We start from the raw sequence: 26269 nt of genomic DNA, 5'->3' as shown, positions 1-26269 counted from the left end.
TTTACATATAAATCATACAGTTGTGCTCTATATAAAGCGGAACTGCACTGCTTGGGTCTGAATTCCTCATTATTATAGCTCCACCCCTTTTCTACCCCTTTTCTGATGTGCTTCTGAGAGCAACTCGTTTTGGTGTGGTCTCTTTAAATGCTAATGAGACACTTCATACCCCGCCCCCTCTCCAGGTTCAACTCCACCCTGCTCGGCCATTTTTGTAGTTTGATAGAAGAGATACGGCTACTGTACGCAGAAAAAGTTTATTCACACGTTATTTACAAAATAACTTTGTAAATAACGTCCATCCAGCCTTACATGTTCGAGCCAGAGTCTGACCCAGCGGAGCGAGATGAAAATGAAGATGATGAACCTGCAGAACCCTAACAAGTGAGCTAACACAAGCACCGAGCTAACGCTAGCACCAAGCTAACGTCACGAAATGCATTTTAATACAGTCTTTTCAAAGACAAAAACGGCAAAATGAAATGACTAATGAAAACTTTAGACTTAAATTAAATCACGTAGGCCATATCATCAAGGATCTAAAACAAGCACACAACGCTAACATATGAAGACGGTGCAACTGCTAATGCTAACAAAACAATGCCAGGGACGTCTTATCATCACTTTTTAGCGTTATTTAAAGCTTACTGAAGTGCTCTGTTCGTCGTCTCCAAAGATAGAAGGAATTGAACCCTCAATCAGACAAAGTCTTTCTGTAAATCCTTCTTTATACTGGTGGAGGTTGATGAAGCAGTCATCATTGAAAAATGACCTTACCCACAGATGTGGATACATTTCTGTGAAAAATAAAACTCAACCAGCCACTTTGAAAAGGTTCTGATGCTGGGAGACGGTGTAATGAAGCGTGTGGGTTACTACATCCAACAACCCAACATTTTGACTTATCCTCTCGTAACTTCTGCATCCTGGAGCTTGGACTACAAAATAAAAGCGAGAAATAAAAATGGCGGATTGCTCGAAGTGTTGGGCCTGGAGTTGATGTACTAATTTGGCAGTTCTGCTGCAATACTGTGACGTGATTGTTCAAAAAACGTAATAGAGAATCGAAAAATCAAAACAGATTGAAAAATATGAGCAAAACAGAATATAAAGATATCTATGGAGCACCTGAAGAGACGAATTTGAACTTTTCTGTACTTCTAAACAATCTAAATATACATCAAAATGCATTTAAGGGCTAAAAAAGTGGATTTAGTATGATATGTCCCCTTTAAAACACTTTCCGCTGATATAATCTCAAAAATCACACGGTTTGAATGTAAATCAAAGGCTACCAGGCGATGAGAAACTAAAGGTAAACTAAAAGAACGTCACATTGAGAATAATTGCTCACACTCACCTTCAACTCACAAATATGAATTATGTTGAATTAAACAAAATGTGGATAAAAATGTCTCTGATTCCTTTTTCTTAAAACCACAGTGTCTGTTTTATGTCAGTTATAATCTGATAATATGATTTACATATCTCAATATATGGGTTTAGATTATTTATAGTTGTTCAAGTCATATTATTGCATTGGTAATTTACATGATCTTCATTAGTTGTTTCCGTGAGTGTTCGGGTGTGCGTGTCCTTTTAAATGTTGTCACCGCAAGGAATCAGCATTATGTGGTTTCCATTGGTAAAGGATGGATCAGTGTTTCCTAGGCTAAAGGAGGTTTTAAAGGAAGCACTGAGCCTCCTTTCTTTAGCTTAAAGACAATTTGAATGCTCTTTATCATGGCCACCACTTCAACACATCCGGGGGTGAAGAAAAAGTGGATAGGAAAGGAGATAGGAGGGATTATTTGGACACAGCCATGGTCTCGGATACTGTGGTCTTGAGCACAACACTAATGTTTAAAACAATAACAAGTGCGTGGATAGCAAAAGACAATCGCTATGGTGATCAGCTGTGGTGTGAAGTCTGCGTCTAAAGACACGCCCACTCATGCATATGCATGAAGGCCCCAAAACAGGCTGTTTTCAGAGGCTAAAACTCCAGTAAACAGGTGAGTTTGAGAAAATAAACCTCACTATGTTGTTGTTGTTGGGGTTCTTATAACAATTGGAGATGTGTGAAAAATAACATGATACTGGACCTTTAATGCAGCATTTTGCTTGTTGTCATAGTACTTTGTAAACAATTATTTTACACATAATCGTATGTGTATACAATTATATGCAGTCCCATGGAAACAAACAATACCCTGATTATGATCAGGAAGTCACAGAATTTCACAGAAGTGAGGAAGAAAAAAGCGTTTTGGAATTAGTTTTGAGCTAAAGTCATGGATGAACAAAGGGTTGTCGATGGCAACATGATTATTTTATTGTGGTTTATGGCCTGAGTTAAAAAGAGTTCCTCTGATGTACAGCAGCAGAACATAAACACATGTACTTACAGCACACCATCCAAGCACTGACTGTTAAAACAACAAATCTGCTGAAATAAACACACTCCTCTGAGTACGCTAACCACTAATTCTGAAAAGCACTGAAAGCACGGCCAGCAAAGCTCCTCCACCTTATTGTAGTCGTGATGCGTTTGAGAGTGGAGACAGAGATGGATGAGCTCTGTGGCTCTGGGGGCCACCAACCTGCATCCATCCAAAGGCATCACAGCTCTCTACTCCTCTTGTTCTGCCTTTTCACTGAGCAACGCCTGTTGAAACATTGAGCTAGAAGGTGAGGGGTCATGCTAATCCACCTATTCCATCTTCTTTCTCCTGTGCAATCATCCCAATTTATGTCCATCACACACTGGCACTTTCTAGTACCTTCCGTCTCCCTGTCTTTCTCTGCCTCTGACACTTTGGCCTATTGATCTGACAGAAGGAGAGATCATTAGTTGATCTTTGGAGCCAAAGCAATCAGATCCATACACGGGTAGCAGCTAGTAATCATGCTAAGTACGTACTAGTCAGATACCAAGACTTTAAATATACCAGGGGACGGTTTAGTTATTCTGACAAGATTTCACCATGTTTAACAGAACGCTCTCTTGTCAATGGAACTGATTATAACATTTAGAAGATTGATCAATAACCAGGATGAGATAGAAAGAGACATCATGGAGCCATTTTCACACTTACTGTAAGTTCACAGGTAGAAAAGATAACACATAAAAATAAAATAAATCTCCAAAGATCAGTGTGTTAACTTTGTTAAAATAAAAAACATACATTTCTTTTTTGTCTTTGTTTTCAGAAGGGGAGTGGTTACATGTTAATGCCACATAGTCAGCACTTTTTTCTTCCTTATTACATCAATATTAGATTTTTGCTGTTGATATTGTCCAATACTGAATATCTGATATTTATCGTTACCATAGATATGGTAACAGATTACGACTACTGAAGTTACTGTAATTGAGTTTCTATACATTTTTAAGTATATTTCTAAATCATTTTTCTTATTTTACTTATACTTAAGTACGTTTTAAAAGAAGTCATTTGTTATATTTCTACACCCAACCGTTACTGAATAAATTATATATTTTTTTTATTTAAAATAATCAACAGACATTGTGAAACTACTAAAAATGAAATGACCAGACAACAATCAAATGCATTACATCATAGCCGACCAATCAGATTAAACGTAATGCACTGCACCAAAACAGCATTTAATGCCGGTTATTTTCTCAAGTTTTACAGTTCATAAGTTAAGCTATACTTAGAGCCTGGCAATTTTTTAAATTTTGTATTGAATTCATTGGTGTTTTTTTATCTAAAGAAAACAAAAAACAATGATTATTTTATATGGATGCTTTAGTGGAAAATAAAGATTTGGTCTTTTCCGTTTTAAGTTTATACATGAGATGTTCACTGTACGTGGCAAGATTTATTACCAAAAAATGTGCGAGGGTGAAAGTAACGAGTAACTTTTCCTTTGAATACTATTTAATTAAGCTTCTTTTTACTTGTAATTGAGTATTTTATGTATGACTGACTTGTACTTGAGTCGAATTTTAATCAAGTAATAATACTTCTACTTGAGTAGGATACTTCAGTACTCTTAACACCTCAAACTTCATTTCAGGTCACATTACATACAACTCCATGAAAATAAAAAAGCTTAAACTTACTTTTAATGTAGAAAAAGATGGTTAACACAAATTTTGACCAAATGGTTTCATGCACAGATGGTTCATGGTCTTAATTTTCATTCCAAGCAAAACAACCAGCAGCAGCCAATGAACTGTTCAAACCTCTCTAAAATGCAATATATTTTGCTTAATTCTCATAAAAAATAGATTGTTGGTGTTTTGGATAGAGAAGCTTTGTTTGCCAGATCATGGTTTTTTTAAAACCCTGGAATAAGTAGAAAAGTAAAGATGAAGGGAAAGTAAAAAAAAAAAAAAAAAAAAGTATTTTATTTAGGCTCAGATTCAGCCTCTGGCTACAACACAGGGACACATATTGTGAGCATGTGTGAAGCTACACCTGACAACATGATACCTCACTGAGGAAAACGTAGAATGGGATTATCTGTGAGTATTGATCAGATGGATCCCACGTACGCACACAAATGGTTTCCAAAATACTACAGGGAAAATATCCCTCAATCAATATGACGTCCCTTTACCGCCTTAATAACAAAGGTCGTCATGGTCATCCTACAGTATATTTTGTCCCATTATCGATCAAAAAGCAGAATGGTTGAAAACATGGCCACCAAGTTTTCATAACACATGGGTGTGATTCCAACGGGGGACCATTCAGAAGCCTATGGGTATGTCTGTAGGTTTATTGAGTATAACATAGCTGAGGTGTAAATATGTCTGTGATTGTTAGCTCTACAATAAACCAACTATGGTAGTCTGGAAGATGTGTCCAAAAGATGTTCACTTCTGGAAGAAAGCATGACAATGTACATGTACATTGGGTTTTTGAGTATGGTGAATCCATTTTTAACAGGATCCATGCTGGCAAAACAACTGTTCCCACTTAAAATAAAATAAAAAAATCTGAGATGGCCACCCTCCGTATTACCAATTTGGTATTTTGTCATTGCTTTGGTTCTATTTCAGATAGAAGCATGTTCTCAGTGGAAATCAAAAATCTATCTTAAAATACTGTAAATTGTGCTCAGAGCAAGATCCTAGATGGCCGCCATCCATACTGCAAATGTTAGCCTTGCCATAACTTTGGTTCTGTTTGACATAGGAACATGAGCTTTGTGGCCAAATGCACGTTTTAGTGGTCATTTTAGATTTCTTGATTTTCAGTAGGAACCATTGGGTTGCCAGTGCGGATCCCAATAAAAATGGATTCAGCATACTCAATAACCCCCATGTCCAGAAGCAAATATCTTCACGTCATGGCCAGGTGGGATAGGCACCAGAAGATGATGAAATGATTTGCTTTCCCATTAAAGTAACTCTGCATCTCTGTCCAGCTGACCCAGGAACTACTTTTAATATATGTGGGTAAAATAGAAAAATAAATAAATGAAAACTTAAAAAAAAAGCTTCAATAGAAGGGTAGAGCTCTTTAAGTTCTTTTATTTTTGGAGGACAAACATATTACAACAACAGGCATGTTTGGCACTGAACCATCTACAATAACTCTTTATTGAGCAGCAAACCACTCCATCCCCTTTACATTATTTTAGTCTATTTGAGTGACCATTCAGCAGACGCAAGCAATAATTAAATTATATATATATATATATATATATATATATATATATATATATATATATATATATATATATATTGCTATCCATGTACCCAATGTTTTCTCAGTAATCATAGTTTTGTATGAATAACATATTATGGCTGACATTATTAAAATTAGTTTCACTTGAAGAACATATTCTAAGTTAGAAATGCTCTCATTTATCACAACAGGAGCCACAAAGTGGTACATTGTCTGTCACAGTCAGATTATCAACGTAGTCAGCGATGACCAATCTGAGCATTATGGGTGTTGTATGTTTTTAGTGTCACTTTGTGTGTTTTTGGAGTAATTTTGTATCTAAGGTAATTTTTTTTTTTTACATTTTGTGTAGTTTGGTTTTAATTTTGTATGTTTTTGGATTTCTTTTGCATCTTTTTTGTCATTTATGTATTTTTGTTCTGGTTTTGTGAGTTTTGTGTCGTTTTTTTTAATTTTTGTTGTGATTTTGGATGTTTTGGGAATCATATTGTATGTTTTTGTTGTGGTCTTGTGTATTTTGAGGGTCATTTAGTGTGTTTATGTTGTAATTATTATTATTATTATTATTATTATTATTATTATTATTATTATTGTGTGTTTTTGTAGTCATTTTATGTGTCTGGGGTCTTTTTTTTGTGTAGTTTTGCATTTATTTATTTTAATGTTCTATCTTATTCATTAATTTGTATATTTTTATATGGTTTTGGATGTTGGAGTCCTTCTTTGTATTTTTGTTCTGTTTTTCTATGTTTTGGGAATCGTTTGTATGTTTTTGTTGTGTTTTTTTGTATTTTTACTGTCATTTTAGTTGTTTTTGTACTCATTTTGTGCATTTGTTTTGTCTGTTCGCATAAAATTATACTGAGCTTCACATGTTGTCCATGTCTGATCTAAGAAATGAAGCATTTATGTGAAGAAAAAACATATTGCCAAAACTTGCCATGATGAAACACCAGATAGAAAGACACACAACATGAAGCTGTCAGTCAAGCCCTAACAACTGAGTGTTTCATGACCTTGCTATAGATTCATCTCAACATCTGTCCTCTAACCACAACTGCCACATCTCACACAGAAGGCAATATGTCTGAGTGCATGTGAAAAAACACTGCAAACAAGATGGAGTGGAAACATCTAGTCTCTGCCTCGCCTGCAGACACATGCCATCCACACTGGAAAATACATTAGAGCCTGTCTGACAGAGTGAGGGCTCAACTTAACTGAACACTGCATCAACTAAATCAAACCTTAAAGAGGTGACACTTATTGAAAGAGCACATTTAGACTTTCTCAACTCAAGTGTGCACCTACTGTACTAATTAAGCATAGTTCTGCTTATAATGACACAATTTATGTACACAAGTAAATCTGAGTCGCTTACCAAATTGACACAGGAAATTTGAGCTATTTTTCTTAAAAATCTTCTGAACGTTAACCCCTTAAAAAAAACTGTATATTATTGTTTCAGGGATTCTGCCAGTGAATTGATTCAACTAAAACCTTTAGAACCATAATGTTTTAAGGTGATTTTGCTTATTTTACACTTGTAAGTACTTAGCAATAGCAGCCTCCCCAATGACTTATATGCTGTGTTTGAAATGGCACACTACAAACTCAATGAGTATATACTATACACTATAAGTATGATTAGGATGATGAGCGTTCCCACTGAAGTATACTTCCAAGTTTCCCAAGATGCATTTGGAACCTACAACGACAAAAACCTGAATCACACTGAGGTTAAATATCTGTTGATTCTCCACCTTTACTTTGAAAGTTCTGAAAATATTTTAAGTGAGAAAGTGACCAAGTAGAATATCAACATGTGCTCATTTCATCCATAAAACTCACATATATACATTTCATGCCAACATTTCGGAGCTTTTTCGGATTGCCCTATTTATAAAAGCGTTAAAGAACTGATGGAAGACAAGAAGAGATGCTTTTGTTTTGAAAAGGAAACAGCATTTTGTGTTTACTTGTGTTATGTTTGACTAATGTATAAATTTGTTTGATGATCTGAAACATTTTTGTGTGGAAAACATGGAAAAAAAGTAAGAGTGATAAGATACTTTGTTACCCAAAAAAATCAGAGGTGTGCAGGGTGCTCTGACTGGGTCTGTGTTGGAGGAAATGTGGGGAGCAGATGGCAGACCACTTTCACATCTTTTGGGATTGCCTGCAGATTGGACCGTACTGGGATGAGGTTGCACAAGCAATTAAAAGTATTTTCAGTGGCGTGATCGACTGTTCTTTTCAAACGATCTACCTGAGCAACATTCCAGCTCACCTTCCAAATCGGGATAAATACCTGCTGAAGATAATATTAGCGCCCACTAAAAAGGCAGTGACTCGAAAGTGGTTACAGCCTGATCCTCCAACACAGACTGACTGGGATAATATTATGGCTAATATTGAGAATATGGACAAAATTACTTTTGCATTGAACCAGAAGATGGGTATATTTTATGTTAATTGAGAAAAATGGATCATGTATGTAAACTTGGAAAGTAATCGTTGAGCCATTTATGTACAAACTGACTTATATCTCCTATTATTTTTATTTTTTCTTTCATAACGACAAATGGATGACCAAATGTATGTTGTTGTTTTGTCTTGTTTACAAATGTTTATAAAAAAGATGAAACTCCTACATTTGGGAGGTTCATTATGAATCATTTATGACTATAGTTGCTTTAGTCCAAGCTAGGGTTGGGTACCAAAACGGGGTACCAATATGGCACCGGTTCCGACGTGAACGGTAGTAACCAGACCAAATAATGAATGAATATTTCGCCGATATCATTTAAGGTAATATTGTGTTCCATTTGTCCCTGAAAAAAAGGAAGTGGTTTTAAACACTCAAAGTTCAAAACTTTGTAGATTTTAAAACATAAATCTGTTTTCAAACATACAGCACTTCAGAGTCACACTGCTAGTGATCACACATTGATGCTGAATGCATTCAGAGTCTTTGTTGACGATGATGTCAGGTCGTCAACACAGACACTGGTCTGTTCACCCATTCAACCATAGAGTAGAAGCTGTGTGTGACCACCTGGAGCTGTATGACACGCCCTTTATAACCAGGACCAGACTAGGAAGGATTAGGTGTGGAGGAGAATCAGTGAGGAGGTGGTAGTAGCAGGTAAAAGTTCTCTCTGTAGCACTGAGCTAGCATAGCATTAGCCACTAATCATACCGGCTTTTTTCATTGTTGGTTTATGTTTATGAGAGGAGAAAAAGGAGCACAGCTCCTCACTTCAGCAGGCAGTGAAACTCACCCAGTTGATTGTGTTGCTGTTGGGTGAACGCAACATTAGCCAATCAGGACGCAGAACACAATGTGCGTTCATACACTGTAAAAAAATGCATCCAAAATTGCACTGTAAAAATCCCGTGAAACAACAAGAGACTACTGTACACCTAAGGCAATTTTCAGATCGTGAAAGGTTGACATGCCACGACTTGAAAACTACGGTATCTCCCAACAAAAACCGATGTAGCAGCGGTAGCAGATGTTCTGATTGGGTTCTACGTTAACATTTAGATTAGCATATAGCACTAACTATTGTCTGTGTGCGTTGATTAAGAGAGCACAATTTTAACAAACAAGGACTGTTCTCTGTTATTGTAAAACACTTTGTGATTGTTATCTGCAAAAAGCGCTATATAAATAAATGTTATTTACTTACTTACTTTTGAGTATAAAAATGCCTTTAAAGATGGACAATAGTATCTACAATTGTCTTCTTGTAAAATAATTGGGCTTACACAACTTCTGGTATGATCTCCATGCAGGAGATGCAAAGGTAGAATATGGGGGAGTGCAGAAGTACATTAAAGTTCCACAAAGTGGTGAATGCTTCCATTTCCTCCAGTTTCTTCAAGAGGGTTTGTATTTATGTGCAATTTAAATTGGTATAGACTAATTACCTGTGAGTGAACAACTTGAATTGGTGGTTTTAATAGTTTATGACATTTTAATTCTCTTAATTTCTTTCAGTTATGGAGAAATTCAGCTTTCAGTCTCAACTTTTCACAGAGGGTGGACTTATCCTGATCAACACTTACATGCATAATGTATTGAAATAAAATAATAATAAAAATGCTGTTATTTGCATTGACCAGCTCACATATGACAGATAAGCAATATTCTAATGAAAGTGAGAGCATGTACATTGTTCCACATTGTTACATGTTTTAGAAATTGTTTTTTTATTGTGATGCATCTTTTGAAATAAACATATTTCAGAAAATCATTGCCTCTTAAATGTTTATTTCCCAAGGAAATTCTAAAAGTTAAAAACTAAATGTATACCTTTTTTAGTATTATTTACAAATAACTCTTGTAGAGTTAATATTTAGACTCTAACACTGAGTTAGTGTTACTAAGTGTTAAATTATTAACTCCAGACAGATGTAGTATTTGACACTTAATTAGAGTTAAGGTACCAACTCTCCAAAAAGAGTTAAATTAACACTCTCTGGTGTGGACCCATATAGGCACTTTAAAAGTGTTCTGACACTGTTAATTTGGGCATGCTGGATTTGCTGTGTACCTTGACAGTTTTAAGTTAGGAGACTCTTGATTTGATATTGGTATCAGAAATCGGTCGACTATCAGCAAAATAAATAAAAAAAAAAAAAATCAGATTGGATAATATCAGCCTACATCTAAAATCTCCATAATAAGCACTCTGATAAAAGCAGACCCTTCCAAATTCCTCTGCAGCATATTTATCCAGGAGCTTTTTTTTTTTTAAAGGATAATTTGTTTTTATTTATTTTATAAGTTTACTGGTTATTTTTCTTAGAGTTTTATTGCAGAATATTTTCATGTTTAAGTTAAACATGATATTTACTGGATTTATTGATTATTATTTTTCTGGGTCCTGTAAATTATTTTTTTTAATCATTTATTTTATATTATTGAAGATTCATATGTTTAAGGTTCAAATGTATATAACCCACTGATTAAAAAAAAACACACACACACACACAGTACAAATTAAAATAATAAAAGTATGTATGATTCATGTTGATATCGTATCAGATTGATATTGGTATCGGCCTAAGTTCAAGGGTGCAATATCAGGATCGTACTGAAAATGAAATAAATTTATTCTAACACCACTATTTTAAGCCCTTTTAAATAATTACAAATGTATATAATGCTGCAGTATATTATTATAACTATAACTATAACTCTATTGTTTAAACAAGTAATTCAATAGAGTAATTATTAAGTAATTTAAGAAATTACTTTAAAAAATAAGATCGATCGAGATCTCAACTGGCTAAAGAACCTCTAGCTGTGAAGCAGAAAAGCCATATATTAAAATCCAGAAACTTTTCATTACTAAAGTTATTTTGGCTACAAAAATCACTCCTTCACTCCAAACACGCCAGGAAGTAAAGAGATAATTATTTTAGATATTGTAATGAACAGATTCCACTAGATATCACATACCATCTAGGTGATGGTAGAGCATGAATTCAACTGAAGACAAAAGACTCAGCACATACCGTACCAAAAATGTAAACAATTGAATTGACAAGATGTGTCAGTTTACAAGATGAAGAGCTGTCAGAAAGTCTGCACAGGTTAATAAGGGAACGAATCAGAGGCAGCCCTGAGACACAAAAAAGAAGCTGACAGTTTTCCACAGACGAGTCAAAGATCAGAGACTTCCCTGAGCTTTGGTTGTACTTAAAAAAAAAAAGTGCTGCTTAAGCACCCTCCACACCTCCACCCCTGAAACTTTTCCACATGGCTTTTTTCACTCCTGTTTGGCAGAATTAAACCTTGAAGTTTAGAAGTAGTTTTCCATCAGTGCGCCCGCAAATACCGCTCGTGATATGAGCTGCATTCTTAAAAGGCTGCGTCTGGAAAGCCAGTGGAATAAATAATAACTGGGACAAAAGCAACCAATTTGAGAACATTTCATTCAAGACAGGAGAGAGAGACACACAATGGAGGAGTGTAAAAGAAAGAGGCAGAAGAGATGGCAGAGAAAGAAACAGAAGAGAAGGTGGAGTGAGACGTGAGCCCTATTGATCTGGAGCCTTAATTAAGCACCAGATGACTTTGACACTGTCTCAGATCTTCCATGAACAGTGGCACCATTCTTGTGGGAAAGCACTTTGGAGAAGGTCAGAATGGAAAGAAGTTTGGATAAGTTTTGTATTACAAATGTATGTTGAAGACTGTAACTCAAAGACGGGGGACAGAAGAAGTGAGAGAAGAAGGAGAAAAACAGACAGTGGAAAGAGATCAGAGAGAAATAGATGATTTTTAGGAAGCAAAGAAACTAAAGATGAACACAGAAGAGTTTCCAGCCATATAGAGCCTAAAGTCTATAGTTACGCTGATGATAGTTTCATATTTGTGTGTGTTGTAGTTGTATTTAATAAAAATGGAATCTAACAAACCCAATCAAAATAATATGTTGTTTAAAATACTCAAACCTCAAAGTTTAAACACATCTTCAAAATATCTCAAAACTTTTACGTTTTTCTTAAAAGCCATTGTTGCACATCTATCACAAGCAGTATTTTGTTGTGGCTCTCCGTTAGCTTCAGATTAAATCTTAAAGTTCCTTTTGATGGATTTTAATGGTTGTAAAGTCTTTGTTCTATGTTACACATCTGACTTTATTACTTCATGAAATAAATGTACAATTTCAAGGCACACTGTGTAACTTGTGGCCACTAGGGGCGCTAGACCTGTGACTTTAATTTCAAGCTCCCCTAGTGGCTACAAGCGCCGCAGCACTGTCACAAAAATCACCAAACAGTCAGTGGGACCAGCCTCCCTTGTCTTTTGATTGTGTATGCAGACAGTAGTTGACCTGTAACTTCAGGATAAGGATTGGCTCTAAGGGCTGGGGTGTGAAGCGGGGCTGGGCTCACGCCGCGGCAACAGTTTATGGGCTGGAGGAGCAGCCGCCACCGCCGCACTCTTCTCCCCATTGCCGGAGAAGCGGGCCCACCTCACCGCCTCGCCGCGTCGGCAGGGGTCAGGGCGGACTGCAGACCCCACGCACGCCGCAGACAATGGCAGCGAGGCCAGGGAGGGGGGGGGTGAGGCGAGCCGACGCGGCTAGGTGGGCCCACTTCTAACCCAGCCGAGAGCCAATCTTTATCCCGAAGTTACAGATCTGACATGCCGACTTCCCCCACTAAAGAATCCATGTTTAACTGAACTATCACGGTGATTAGTGCACCATTAACCCAACACTAAACTACCATATTGTGCTCATTTGGCTGTAAACACTGGCTAACCCGTTTCAGCTGCCTACAACAACAATGGCGGCGGGTCAAGAAATGCCCGTATGTTGTGACGTCACATGGGAACTATACAGTATATATCTGAGCCTGTGGTCACGTGACTGACGTAAAGTGAAACGTTCACCAGGCATTCTCCAGGTCACATGACCCGGTGAAAGGCGGTCCATCTCTCCAAACTTACATAGTGGGCATTTCAAGAGGGAAGCCCCCGCTCGGAGCATTGATACTGTCAGCGTTGTGTATTGGTCTGAGGAATCATTTCAAATAACTTATATGGGTCAACTCTTTAGGTCAAAAAGTCCACGGTGTGACTTTAAGTCTAAAACTTGTGAAAAGAAGAATAGATCTCTAGGATATTGTTTGGGATTGGCCTGCTAGAAGAACTGACAAAAACACAAAACATTAACATTTCAAAAACTTACTTTCGACCAATCCTCAGGTTTTTAATTAAACTCATGTGACCTTTACTACAATAGAATACAGCACTGCCCCAACATGTATTCATTATTTGTGTTTGATTTGTATTAATTTACAAGGCAGGGAGATTCAATTCTGCAACTCGGAGCTATAGAGCTGTGTGCCCATTTAATATCATTTAAAAATGTTTAAGTTTAAAATTATTCTCTTCACAATTTATAACAGCCTATATTCCCAGCTACATGTGACCAAATATGCTTTTAAATACTGTTGAAATAAATGTTTAATTATTCATAGATCACTATTTTACGAGTCTAGCCCATCAATTGAATACTGTTTCTAAGTTACACATAAGGGAATGCAATTTACCCTGTGGCAGTACCGCACAAGTGAAAAGAATGTGCTGACAGCAGTGATTTGGTCAGATCTGATCTAAATTCCCATTTCTAATACAGTCTTAAGGTGTCGAGATCTCCGTTGATGGAAGAATGGAAATTGAGCGAGGTGAAACCGGGCTGCAGCAGAGGGAAAGTGGGAAGGATCGTTCCTGACAGTAATCCCTGCAAGGTTTGAATAGTGAGGCTTCGATGGTGATGCTGGTCGAGGCTTTAAAGGAGGGAGCAAGTCATCGTAGCTCCGTAGAGCTGCTCTTAATGTCAAATTGATCTGTGGGCGTCGGATTACAGACAGTACCAAATCCTGAGGAAAATGTATTAATCATGGAGTAGAACCATTTTTTTAACCAAATAATGTGAATTAAAACATGTGTGGCCTGATTTTTCTTTTTACATTTTAACACATTTTGGGGCTGATTGAAAAAAAGAGAAAGTCTGTGACTGTAAAACTGTGAGCAAACGTTACAGCATGAAACAGCATCTACTAACCCTGTAATGCTTATAGACAATAATAAATTCAAAATAAAAAAATGACTTCAACTAACGGTGGGGCGGGGTTAGGGCGCAGCTACTTGGGCTAAAGCCCTGGATGTTTACTGATAAGCCCCATATCAAATTTCACTTTTGAGGACCTATTAGAAGATCCATGCATCACAAAAAACATTACTTTGCACCATATTCATTTTATTGCCTTTTTTTAAAAACATGGGACTACTGTACAGTTTTAGAGCCTGCTTTCCTCCATCTTAAAATCACATGACTGATGATGTCACACGTCCCCACATCCTATTGTTTTCTATTGGAGTGAAGCATTCAGCCTAATTTTAGCAGAGGGACCATCCAAAAGTTTACTGTTGATATTCTTCAAAGGGCTTCATTGGTAGAAAAAGGCATTTAACATGTGGTTATTATTTTGTCATATGATGTTAAATGTTTTGTACCAATGATGCACCAAAACAACCACTTTGCAATTAATTTTGTGGCTCTGAGTTGCTTCTACGTTCCATTTATATTGCCATGACACAATGCACAGAGATTCAGAAAATTTCAAAAATAATAATTAAAAATTACGATTAACTAAAAAATTTAGAAAGTGTCTATTTGTACGGTTGCCTGGTACGATTACCGAAGTACACAAACGTAACATCTTAGGGTTAGGTTATAACCCAATATCACAACAATTTTTAAGGTTAGGGTTAGGTTTAGTCTTAGTCACTTGACCTAAACTGGCCAATGAGGGGCGCTGCGTAAGGATAGAATGTCCGTATATTGATACGGCAACCGTACGGATAGCCACTGCCCAAATGTTAATCGTTTGACAGTACTAAACAAACCGAAGTCCAACTGAGAGGCAACAGCTGTATAAAGTAGTCTTACATTATCATTATTCTGTATCCTACGTAGTTGAATGAATTCAATGCATTCTCAGAAAGTAATGACCACTCAACCACGTCTGAATGCGCGCCAACATGTGCTGCAATCTTAGAAGATGAGGCGCAGCAGTAAAGAAATAGCGCATCAACAGACATTTAGTTTGAGATCTTCGTAAACTAGCCTAGTCCATTTATCTGGTACAATGTCCATGATATGAAACACTTACCGATGCGTGCGATTGAATTGGTTTGTCTGGTGTTGTCCAAGCTTTCAGTGGTCTCAAAATGAGAGTGAGAGATCATGCGCTCATGGCTTTGAAGATCTGAGCTACCAGAAAGATCCAACGGTGGTGGACTACCAGCATTTTCCTAAAAAAACAGACCAACAACAAAGAATATGTAAAACAGATGAGTTCCACAGTTTAAACTACCAAATCACAAGCTGTTCCTGAAAATTCAACTTTTTTTTATGCTAGGGTAATTTTAAATACATCAGCACAACAAATTGTATAATTCAGTCCAACTTTATTTATAGTATAAAGCACCTTAAATAACCACAGGGGAACAAAGTGCATAGTGACATCACATGGAAAACAATATAGAATACTTCAACACTAGGAATGTAACGATTCACTCAACTCTCGATACGATTCACGATACTGGGTTCACGATACGATTCCCTCACGATTCATTTTACAAAACGGGACTGTAAAAAAATGATGACTGAAAAATATTCCTGTATTTTTTGGGGGGAAAAATACTATACTGTTTTCCTTTTATTTTTCATTGTCAAAAGAATCCCTTGAAAAACTATTCAAAACAATGCAATTTAACTAAAAATAAATCTTGAATGAAATAAATAAAGGAATAACACAAATGAAGAAGAAGCCTATTAATTTAAATTCTGGTTCTATAGTAAACAATGCAAAACTGCAGAATAGTTCTTTTTAAAAGTGCAACTGAAAATGCATTTTGTGCCTTAACAATTAGACTTAAAAAAAAAGAAAACAGTCATTGCATTGATTAACGTCAGATATTTGTTTGGACAAGCAGAGGGTGCTGGTAACCCAGTGGTCGGTTGGCATGCAGATATCTTGCACTGAAGAAGAGATGCTATGCTAGCAGACAGAGCTAATAGAAAAACGTGACTTTTACAAATATTCACGTAATATTATGAACATGTTTAAAAGTAGAAGGTGGCCAGAAATAAAGTATTAGCAGATTCCGCCCGCCGCCAACACTTCTGGATAGAATAAGTACTGCGATTCAATTTTCATAGTATTGATGTGAATCGTGATACTTATGAATCGATTTTTAACTGCCTTACGATTAATCGTTACATCCCTAATCAACACACATAAAGCGCTGTTGAAATATAGATACAGAATCCAAACAATAAAAAACATCATATGAATAACAAATAACTATTGTTTTTGTGACTAATAGTTAATAATAACTAAAAAAAACCCAGCGTAGACTAAATAAATGATTTGGAGAAAAGGTGACTTTAAGTGGAAGTATTTGTTTAATCTCTTACTACTACCGCTAAACAGATTCTTACTGTTTTAGCAAATACGCTTGTGGTGTGTGTTAGCAGACAGAGACAATCACAGGAAAACTCTGACAGATTTGATTTAGTTCATTCTTAGCAACATAAGAACATGTCTATCATTTTACTCTAAATATAACAATTAATAATAAAATTTGGTATTTATATGAAATCTGACTGTGAACTTGTGAGGGTTGATTACACAATTTAAAAAAAAAACTACAATAGACACGAACTGTAGTGACAAATTCAGCATTATTTGCATATTTATATTAATGTTATAGCTTGGATTTATACAGCATTAAAAAAAGGCTTTTCCATTGTCCTACCCTGACACTCTCTCCCCTGTTCCCTTCCCCCACACTGCCCTCTCTTTCTATATCCTCTCTATAATAAAGGGTGTCTTACCCTTCCTTATGGAGGGCTGGTGATGGTCACAATTATGCAATAAAATACATTCATTTATTCGATTGCAGTAACAAAACATGCATTGTCATCACAAAAAAGATTGTACTACATATAGTGCTGACCTTAGACAGCATGTGAAGGTATATAAAAAAATATAAAAATAAAATGAGGTTGAGTCTGCCAGACAGCAATCACCAGCAATGGCAAAATAACATTTTGCCAAAAACTGAGCCACGAAAATATGGAGGCACAGATGTTGGGATTTTCTTTGATCTAATGACTTCCTTCTTCATCCCAAGTCAACATGTTATTATTTAAAAGTCTTGAGTCTAAACTATGCAGTGGACTGAAAGATTAATAAGCCTTACAGTTAATCAAACACACCAAATGACCTTAAAGATCAAAGTTAGAATTATTGAAAACAGTCTATGATTACGTCTCTACAAACGTGGCGTTATCAGTATCGGAGTAACTAATGGAATAAGGGCTTTAATGTCCATCTCAGCTCATACTGCTATTGTGCAGCGGAGCAGAGGTAAATGGGTCCAGTGGTATTGAAGCTTGGAGAAGCTGCATAGATTTCCTATAGGCCAATGTGCAGCTGTCTCTAACATTAAGCACCCGTAAATGGGCCAGTGGCATTTACCCCAGGGTCAATGTGCTGTGGAATGCTGGGTATTGAGCTCACTGTACATTCACTGAGTGTGTCAGTGCTGACAGCAGAACATGACTTTAGGTCTGGGACTCTGAACACAGACCGTGTGTGTGTGTGTGTGTGTGTGTGTTTCAACAGCCTGTCTGTCTATTTCAACATAGTGGCCACAAAAAATGTACATGTAGAGTTAGTGAATATATCACATGGCAGGAATTGAACAGTCAGGGTAATGTATTAAATCAGTGGTTCTCAACCTTTTTAGTCCACAACCCCCAAAATAAAGGTTCCAGAGAGCGGGGACCCCCACTGTAGCTGAAGGTGGTTGAACACAGACATGAACATTGAAGAACAGTCATGTGGAGACAGGACCATCTATAAGGGGAGAGATTTTTGGGGTCCATTCATAAAGTCAGTAAAATGATGGTCCATTGTTCTATGAATCTGTGATAACCACATTTATTCATTATTCATTTTTGTTTTTTTTAAAACGTTTTATTATTTTTTTTTATGTTCCATGAACATAAAAAATGTAAATATTCAGTATTTGTCTTATAGTTCATTAATTAAGTCCAGCTTTGTCCAAAATGTCTCAACTGAGTTCTCAGGTCTATTTTTCAATTGAATATATTTCCTTCAAAATATTCCTCATTGAATCACTGTTGGTGGCCAACTTTCAACCAGTTCTTTTGTAAGGCTGATTTTTTTTTTTTTTTGCTGTGTCATTATTTTAAAAAGATAAACATCACTATTATCTGAATAATACCCACGGTTATCCACAAAGATTATTATTATTTGCGCCATAGTTTATAGTCATTGTAAATATCAAAATTCTTGTTTTAATCAAAAATAAAATTAGTTTAAAGGGACCAAAAATGGTGAAAAATGGGATGAAATGGGATTTTAAAAAACACAGAAATTGGTTAAAAGTTGCAAAAAAAGTGGCAAAAATAGGTTGACAACCCCTGCATTCATTAATAATCTGACACTTTAACAGGGAATTAATAAGAATGACAAAGACTGGGCCAATACACGTTTGTTCCCTTGACAGGTGGGAAATTTTCAAGATTTTCCTTTTGTCCTGGGCTCATTTGGGTTACTGGGTCATTAATTCCCAGTTGCACAAACACAAACTAAATCAACCCCCTTCTTCTCAAGTTGAATGTTTTATGGGGACAAAAATGAAGCAGGCATTGGAGGTGGTCATACCTCCAATGTAGTTTCTAAGAAGTACATTAATTACAAAAGACAGGGATTAAAAAAACACTGATGTACAGTATGTATGTAGAGTTCTGTATTCTAGATCAGTTTTAGTGCCCAAGGTACACCAAAGGACAAGTAAAAATGTGAAGGAACACCTATTGTGCAAAATAGCTCCATTTTCTCTGTTTTAATGGGTTTTTTTATTTTTAATAATTGTCTTTAAGTAAAGAGTTTGCCTCTGTATAATGAAATGAGGGCATATAAATTAAAATATAATTGTTTTTGTGTAGTTGTATATTCCAATAATAATGGATGTGTCAAGTGTCTTCATAACGTCATGGATTCCCACACTTGAAAAAGGAAGAACTTGACCAAACTCAGGATTTCACTCGTTCATACTTTTATTCTTTCCAGTGACAAGAAATGTGAAAAACCTTTGAACACAAAACACAATGCAAATAAGTTCATCATTTTTCATCAAATAAGGTAAGTACAAATAAACACAATTTCAAGTAAGTATATTTAATTTGGTAAAAGTATATTTTAAACTTTTTCTTAATTAAATCAATGCAGGTAGTAATCTGTAAAATTAGGTTTTAACCAAACAGAAAAAAGGTCTACTTTTATAACCTGAAACCTTCTTCCTTATGGTTATATCAATTGCAGATATTACAAATTTAATCTAACAATTTCAACAGAAATACTTTTATATTATACTATTTTCATACATGAATTAAATATTTTCACTTCACGAAATGTGCTATATTTTAAATACTATTTATTAAATACAGAAACAAGGTTTTAAGCAAATTTTAAACTATTTTCTCTCCTCATATAAACAACTTAATTAACACAGCAAATTAATTGTACAATGATGAGTTCACATTTTAACAGTCCAGTCATTATGAGTTCACCAGTAGACCTTTGGTTTCAGTCCTTTTCCTGTGCGTATTGTCAGTGCACGTTTCAGCTGTTCTCAGCCCTGTTGTTCACAGCCAGAGGCCGTTCATAGGGTGACGAATGCGCTCATCTGTTGAAGCGCGCCACGGAGCAGCGTTAGCGCGCACCGGCGTGTGATTGGAGCGGCACATGCACCCAGCATTACGCGCTCAGAGCACTCAGGCAGATCGTCACAACAATATAATTGTGACAAAATATTGGGAACCACGGTTCTAGATGATGTTTTCCATGTCGGGGGTCAACGGTACAAGACTATTTGATAGGCAGATTGTGTGTGTCTTTGTGCATGTGTATGGGACCTTGTTTTCCTGACATTTTCATGTTAAAACTGCTAAAATCAAAAACTATTTTATTAGATAAAGACATAGATCAACAACAGATACACAGGGCCCACCCAGGTCATTTGGGGGCCCCAAGCAAAATCAGTATATGGGGCCCATATTGCCCAGCGCACGTAAAACATTTTTGGTTAAACAAAAACATTTTGGTGCATATACAACTATAATTTATTTGTCATTCCTGTTAATTGAAACTTACACTACATAGTTCCAAACCTCAATTTAAACTGAAAGGACAAAGAAATTTCCCAATTCCTGTTTTTTTTTTTGTAACATGCAATCATTACCAGTCAAAAGTAATGTAAAATAGTAAAGTGTTTTTAAATTCAAGTAAAGCAAACAGAGAACTGCAGGTAAACACTCCAAATGTAAGTATTGAAAAAAAGTTAACTGAAATATTTCAATCTCGCTGCAGAACAAACACACCCAAGTCAATTAACAAACAAACACAATGTCTGTTTCATGCTTATAAAGTCAAACGCCAGAAGTGCTAGAGACGCCCACCGTGTTTTTGTAAAAAATTGAATGGAATTTTGAAATTATGATTATGTGTTATTATAAGACATTGATTAACTATACTTACATAGAGTCTTACAAAAAGGCAGAATCTTGAAATACGGTTTTAACGAACACTAAAATAAAAAAAACAATTAAAATAAATAATTGTTAAATCCTAGTGAATCATAAAACAAGCCATTGCTGGTCACATTTAAAAGTAAAACAAATTAAAAGGTGCAAACATGGCCATGGGGAAAAAGCAGCAAACAGAACCTTTGGTGATTGACAAGCCTACGACATGAAAAACGGGAAAGTTATTAGTTATTTCATAATAGAGATTACATTTTAGTCAGTGTACTGTATTTACATCAGATATTTGTTTGACCAGCAGAGGGCGCTGGTAACCCAGTGGTCGGCTGGGATGAAGCTATTCCAGCAGTGAAGAAGAGATGCTATGCTATCAGATAGAGCTAATAGAAAAACGTGACTTTTGCAGATATTCTTTTGGTGCTAAAGGGGTAAGGAATCATTTATGAGCATGTTTAAGAGTAGTAGGTGATTCCAGTTTTGCTGCACACAATGCACAGCAGGACCAGGAACATACAAGTGGGGTTGTCAGGTTGGGGGCCCTCTAGTGGCCGGGGGCCCTGAGCAGCTGCTTAGTCTGCGTATAGGCTGGGCCGGCACTGGAAATACATCAATAATTCAAAAATAATTTTCTCAAATAAAAAACAAAAAAAGAAATGGAAGGTTAAAAGTTTGTTTTCATCTCCACCGTACCCACTGAGCAGACCGATGTTGAAACAACGTCGAAATGACGTGATGGCCTGAAGTTGAAAAACGTCTTTGGCCGGTGCAGAATGAAAGTTTTTACGTCTTTTTCAGACGTCGTCTGGACATATGAACATTTGACCAGGATTCGACCATCTTTTCTATCTACATATTTTTAATAAAGTTACATTGTCAGTTATTTGAAATGTTTACCAAATTAATTGTCTGAAAGACTATGACAAAATACAGCAATAAAATACATTTTAATAACTGTTTTGCACTATAAAAGCATACAACACCATTCATTTTAGGGGTATTGTAATGTTTATATGCAATATTGAGGTTCTTGTAGTCTGTGCGTTCGTTGACACGACAACGTCCGAACAAGACGTCTTCTCAACGCTGACTTGCTCAATGGGAGCGCGACATTAATTAGTTCTTAAAAACATTGCAAAGCATAAATGTTGATGAAGTACACTTGGATATATACTTAGTGACTGTGGATAATACTGAATAATGATTTTTAATAAACAGAAGCACATACACACGCATGTGTCTGTGACTGAGTGTGGAAATGCAAGGCTCTTTAAATTTCATATGTGAATCTGCTTCAAACATTCATCGTTATATCAAGGTCCAGACGAGGTCGTGGTCATGACGTCAGATGCCGATCTATTTTGGACGTCATATAGACGTGCAGATGTGGTCCAGACCGACCGACTCGTTATGAACGTGATCTGGAGGTCCGTGGACATCGGATGTTTAGTGGGTAAACACATGTTCGGAAATGTTTTGCACATTGCATTGTGGGATGTGGAGTCCCGTAGATGAATGTATAGAAGTGTTTTTATTTCATTCTTACAATGATTTCTTGTTTTTCTTCTCGAGACAAGGAGGACAACATTTTTGTTCTAGTTTGTATTCCACATGATATCACCTCAATCCATGAAACATTCATGTTTGTGATTTTGCCACAACTTTTTGAGAAAAACACCAGAAATGTGTTGGGAAGTCACTTTGGCAGAGTTTTTAGGGACAAACACCACATCCCACAATGCAATGGCAGAAACTTTTCCAACAATGTCAAAAAGAAAGTGTTTACAGTGGAGATTAAAGCAACTGTCGAGCAGCAAATTCAACCTTTAACATATTTTTTCGAGCAAATTATCCTTGATGAATCGATCTATGAGGTCTACACTATGTTTTTATTGGATATTAAAATGATCGTTTCCCAGCAGTTTAATCATACCTACAAAATGAGAACATTTTTGAAGTTCCAGTTTTCTTCAGCTTTTAAAAGCTGCTATCAGAAGCTAAATTGTGAATGTGATGATTTTCACAATCACAATTTCATGAAGAAATAAAAAGTGTCAAGTGTGTTAAAACGTTTAACACATTGAAGGTGGTAGGGCTGAACGATTTCGTAAAATAATCTAATTGTGATTTTTTTTTCCTCAATATTGCGATTTAATATGCAATCATTTTTTCAAGGGCCTCTTGTCTTGTATTTTTCAATGAGCACAAGCAATAAATCAATCTGTTTCATTATCAACAATTTCAGATTTATTTAAACTTTAAACAAATATAAAATATAAATTGTAAAGCACAGATTACAACAATGATGCAAACAAATCTGTGGCTTTATCTCTTCAACACATCTAACTAGCTTTACGTTTCATTAACATGTAAACATGTGGACTGCACTTCTTAAACACTCTGAACTTAACAGGACAGTACAAGAAAAAAAAATAATTGTGTTTTATGATATTGCGATAATATCTCAAATGCAATTAATCGTTCAGCCTTTGAAGGTGGTATTACATTGTACCTCATCATGTTTTATGTTATGTTACCTTGATGTACTCACAAGTCACACAAAGCCGACAATGTCCTCACGAGTGGCTTAAAACATCAGGCTCGACCAAAATATTGCCTGAGCCAAAATCTAAACAGTATCAGTGGAAACGTATGAGGAACCCTCTGATTGACGGACCTGTCTCGTGGTATTTCCTAAACACGTGTCTGCATGTGTGCATACATTTAGGTCAACCCAATTACGAGCGGCGCCCGCTCACCGGCAGCCCTTTAATTAAAAGCATGTCACTGGATAATTCTGACTCACTCAGGCTGAAATTGTTGAAATTGAATAGAATTTCACTTGACTTCTTTTTCTTTTATTCATCGGCTCTCTATTTTTAATCTGACACAAAATGTGACACAAGCAGAAATTAAGTAGAGTGGAATGTTTTGAGTAATTGATGAAAAGTCTTGCTGATGGAAGAAATGGTACAAAAGTGCAGATAAAACGCAATTATGTGTAGACTGTGCCAAGTATAAAGTACATTTATATATATATATATATATATATATATATATATATATATATATATATATATATATATATATATAGGCTGTTCTGTCAGTTGCTACAGTGACAATAGCTAATTTGAACAGCATTAATTTTCTTTTTTGACAAATAGATACTGGACTAAACACATCTTGCAGGCAAAATTGCAGCACTTTGTTCTGTGTGTATTCAGCTTTAATAAAATCTCTGTCTGTGCATACTAATGATTCAGCTCAAAGTCTATGTTTACCGATGTGCACATGTTTACTGACTGGTGCATTTACATTTCTACATACCTGGAACATTTTAACGTAATAATGCCAAACATGGCAAGATGATTTAAGCCACAATAATGTTATTGTACGAGAAACTGCAGATTAATTAAGAGATGTAACGAGTACAGATGTATTCTACTCAAGTAGCAGTACAGTTACTTGATTGAAATTGTACTCAAGTACAAGTAAGTTATGCACCAAATACCAAATAAAATGTAGCTTATTTAAATAGTACTCAAAGTAAAAGTTACTAGTTACTTTCACCCCCCAGTGTTTATTTTTTGGTAATAAATCTTGCCACGGTTCCCTTGCATACAGTAAACATCTCATGAAGAAACTTAACAAGGAAGAAATCAAATATTGCACAATTGGAACGTAATTTATTTTCCACAAAGGCATCTGTATAAAATAAAAAGGTTTGTCATGTACAATTCTTATAATTTACTCAGAATTATCACAAATTACTTAAAAGTACCCATAAAAGCAACTTAATTACAGTAATGTAAGTACTTGTAATCCATTACTTTCACCTCTGGATTTGATCTAAGGATGACGATAATTAAGCTTTTTTGTTTGAGGCACGATGTTTTCTGTTTGTCCTGTTTGTGAGATGTGAAGCCTTTCTTGCCGATGCTTTTCATCACCTCTTCATGTGTTTAATCTGTCTTAATCTAGTCATTTTTAAAGTGGATTATCCTGTTGACTGAGAGAAAGGGCAAAGCTCTGTGACTTCACGGTCAGATGCTCTCAATGGACTCCTTTAAACACTCGTCCATTCAAGCCGTGCTTTTTTAGTCTTTGTTTGAATGCACTGAGATGGTGAGTAATTTATGGATTCACTTTATGTCGGGGGAGGAATTGCCTTTGCATCTGCATGTCTTTGACCTTGAGAGCACAGAAACGCAGAAGAATCAAAGGGTTTTTTTTTTGATAGGAAAGGTCCTTAACTGTCAACTCAGGCTAATAACGTCTAGTCCACATTTCCTGGTCTTCCATCCTGGTCTGAGCCTGTTTCTGTGGCCCTAATCCACTCAGCATTACCCATAATGCTGTAATTACAATCCATAAGCTGCTGTATCCCACCCTTGGCAGAACTCACCTCTCTACCTACCCTACTTTCATTAACTTCTCACATCCACCTAGAGCCTCGTCTATCGCACAAGCTTCCCAATGGGCTTTTTTTCCTCAGCAATTTCTCCAAAACATGACAGGAATTAGGAAATTGGCATAACAGCAGCTTAAATGCTCCTAAAATTATGTTTTGTCTGAATATACCACTATATCTAGCAATATTTCCCTGAATTATAATATGAGACTCACAATTACAGCATAGACATTGTGACAAAATAAATCCAACACAGCAAACTAATCTTTACGGATAAAGATATGTTAAAGTATTAATCACTGGTTTGAGTAAAAAAACTGAAACACAAACAAAAAAAGATAGTTCTGTATGGTAGCCACATGAAACCAAATCCATGCATATTTACATGTACAGTCATGGACAAAAGAATTGGCACCCTGGGAATTTTTCAACACAGTTTCTCCCAGAAATAGTTGCAATTGCAAATGTTCTTGTTTATTTCCTTTTAGTGCATTAAAAAAACACAAAAAGCAGAAACCACCGCCCCCAAAATGTACAAAATATTACACACAACACCCTTTAAAATCACTATTTTTGAACATGTGACGCTTGTTTAAACTCAACTGAGACAAGTAACAAGTCCTGGAAATATAGAAATCACACCTGAAGTTGGTGCTAGTCAACCACTGGGAGCATCTAGGGATTCAGTGTCTTGCACAAGGACACTTCAACACATAGACTGGTATAGACCAGGGTCGAACCCCGAACTTCTTGATCAGAGGACGGCCCCTCTACCACAAGACCATATCCAGGGATCTTCAAGTTCATTTGTCCACTGTGCGTAATATCATCAAGAAGTTTATAACTAATGGAACTGTGGCTAATCTACCTGGACGAGGATGGAAGAGAAAAGTTGATGAAAGAATGCAATGCAGGATAGATAGAATAAACATCTTCAGTCAACTTCCACACAAATTCAGCTTGGACTGTACGTCGTAATCTGAATGAGGATCAGCGTTATGGCAGGAGGAGAACCA

At 36.1% G+C, this 26269-nt stretch overlaps 1 protein-coding gene across 3 annotated transcripts in view; it reads right to left on the bottom strand.

The window, feature by feature from the left end:
• Positions 1-26269, bottom strand: part of LOC114453931 (partitioning defective 3 homolog) — a 563018-nt gene that overhangs the window by 209842 nt on the left and 326907 nt on the right. For all 3 annotated transcript variants that reach the window (XM_028433953.1, XM_028433955.1, XM_028433954.1), the window contains exon 15: positions 15375-15516. In XM_028433953.1, coding sequence (XP_028289754.1) covers positions 15375-15516 — 142 coding nt within the window. The remainder of the gene's footprint in view (positions 1-15374; positions 15517-26269) is intronic.

The sequence above is a fragment of the Gouania willdenowi genome, chromosome 20 (genome assembly GCF_900634775.1).
Source record: "Gouania willdenowi chromosome 20, fGouWil2.1, whole genome shotgun sequence".
Lineage (NCBI taxonomy): Eukaryota > Metazoa > Chordata > Actinopteri > Blenniiformes > Gobiesocidae > Gouania > Gouania willdenowi.
Note: the sequence above shows the minus strand (reverse complement) of the source record. Positions and strands in the feature narration are given on the sequence as shown.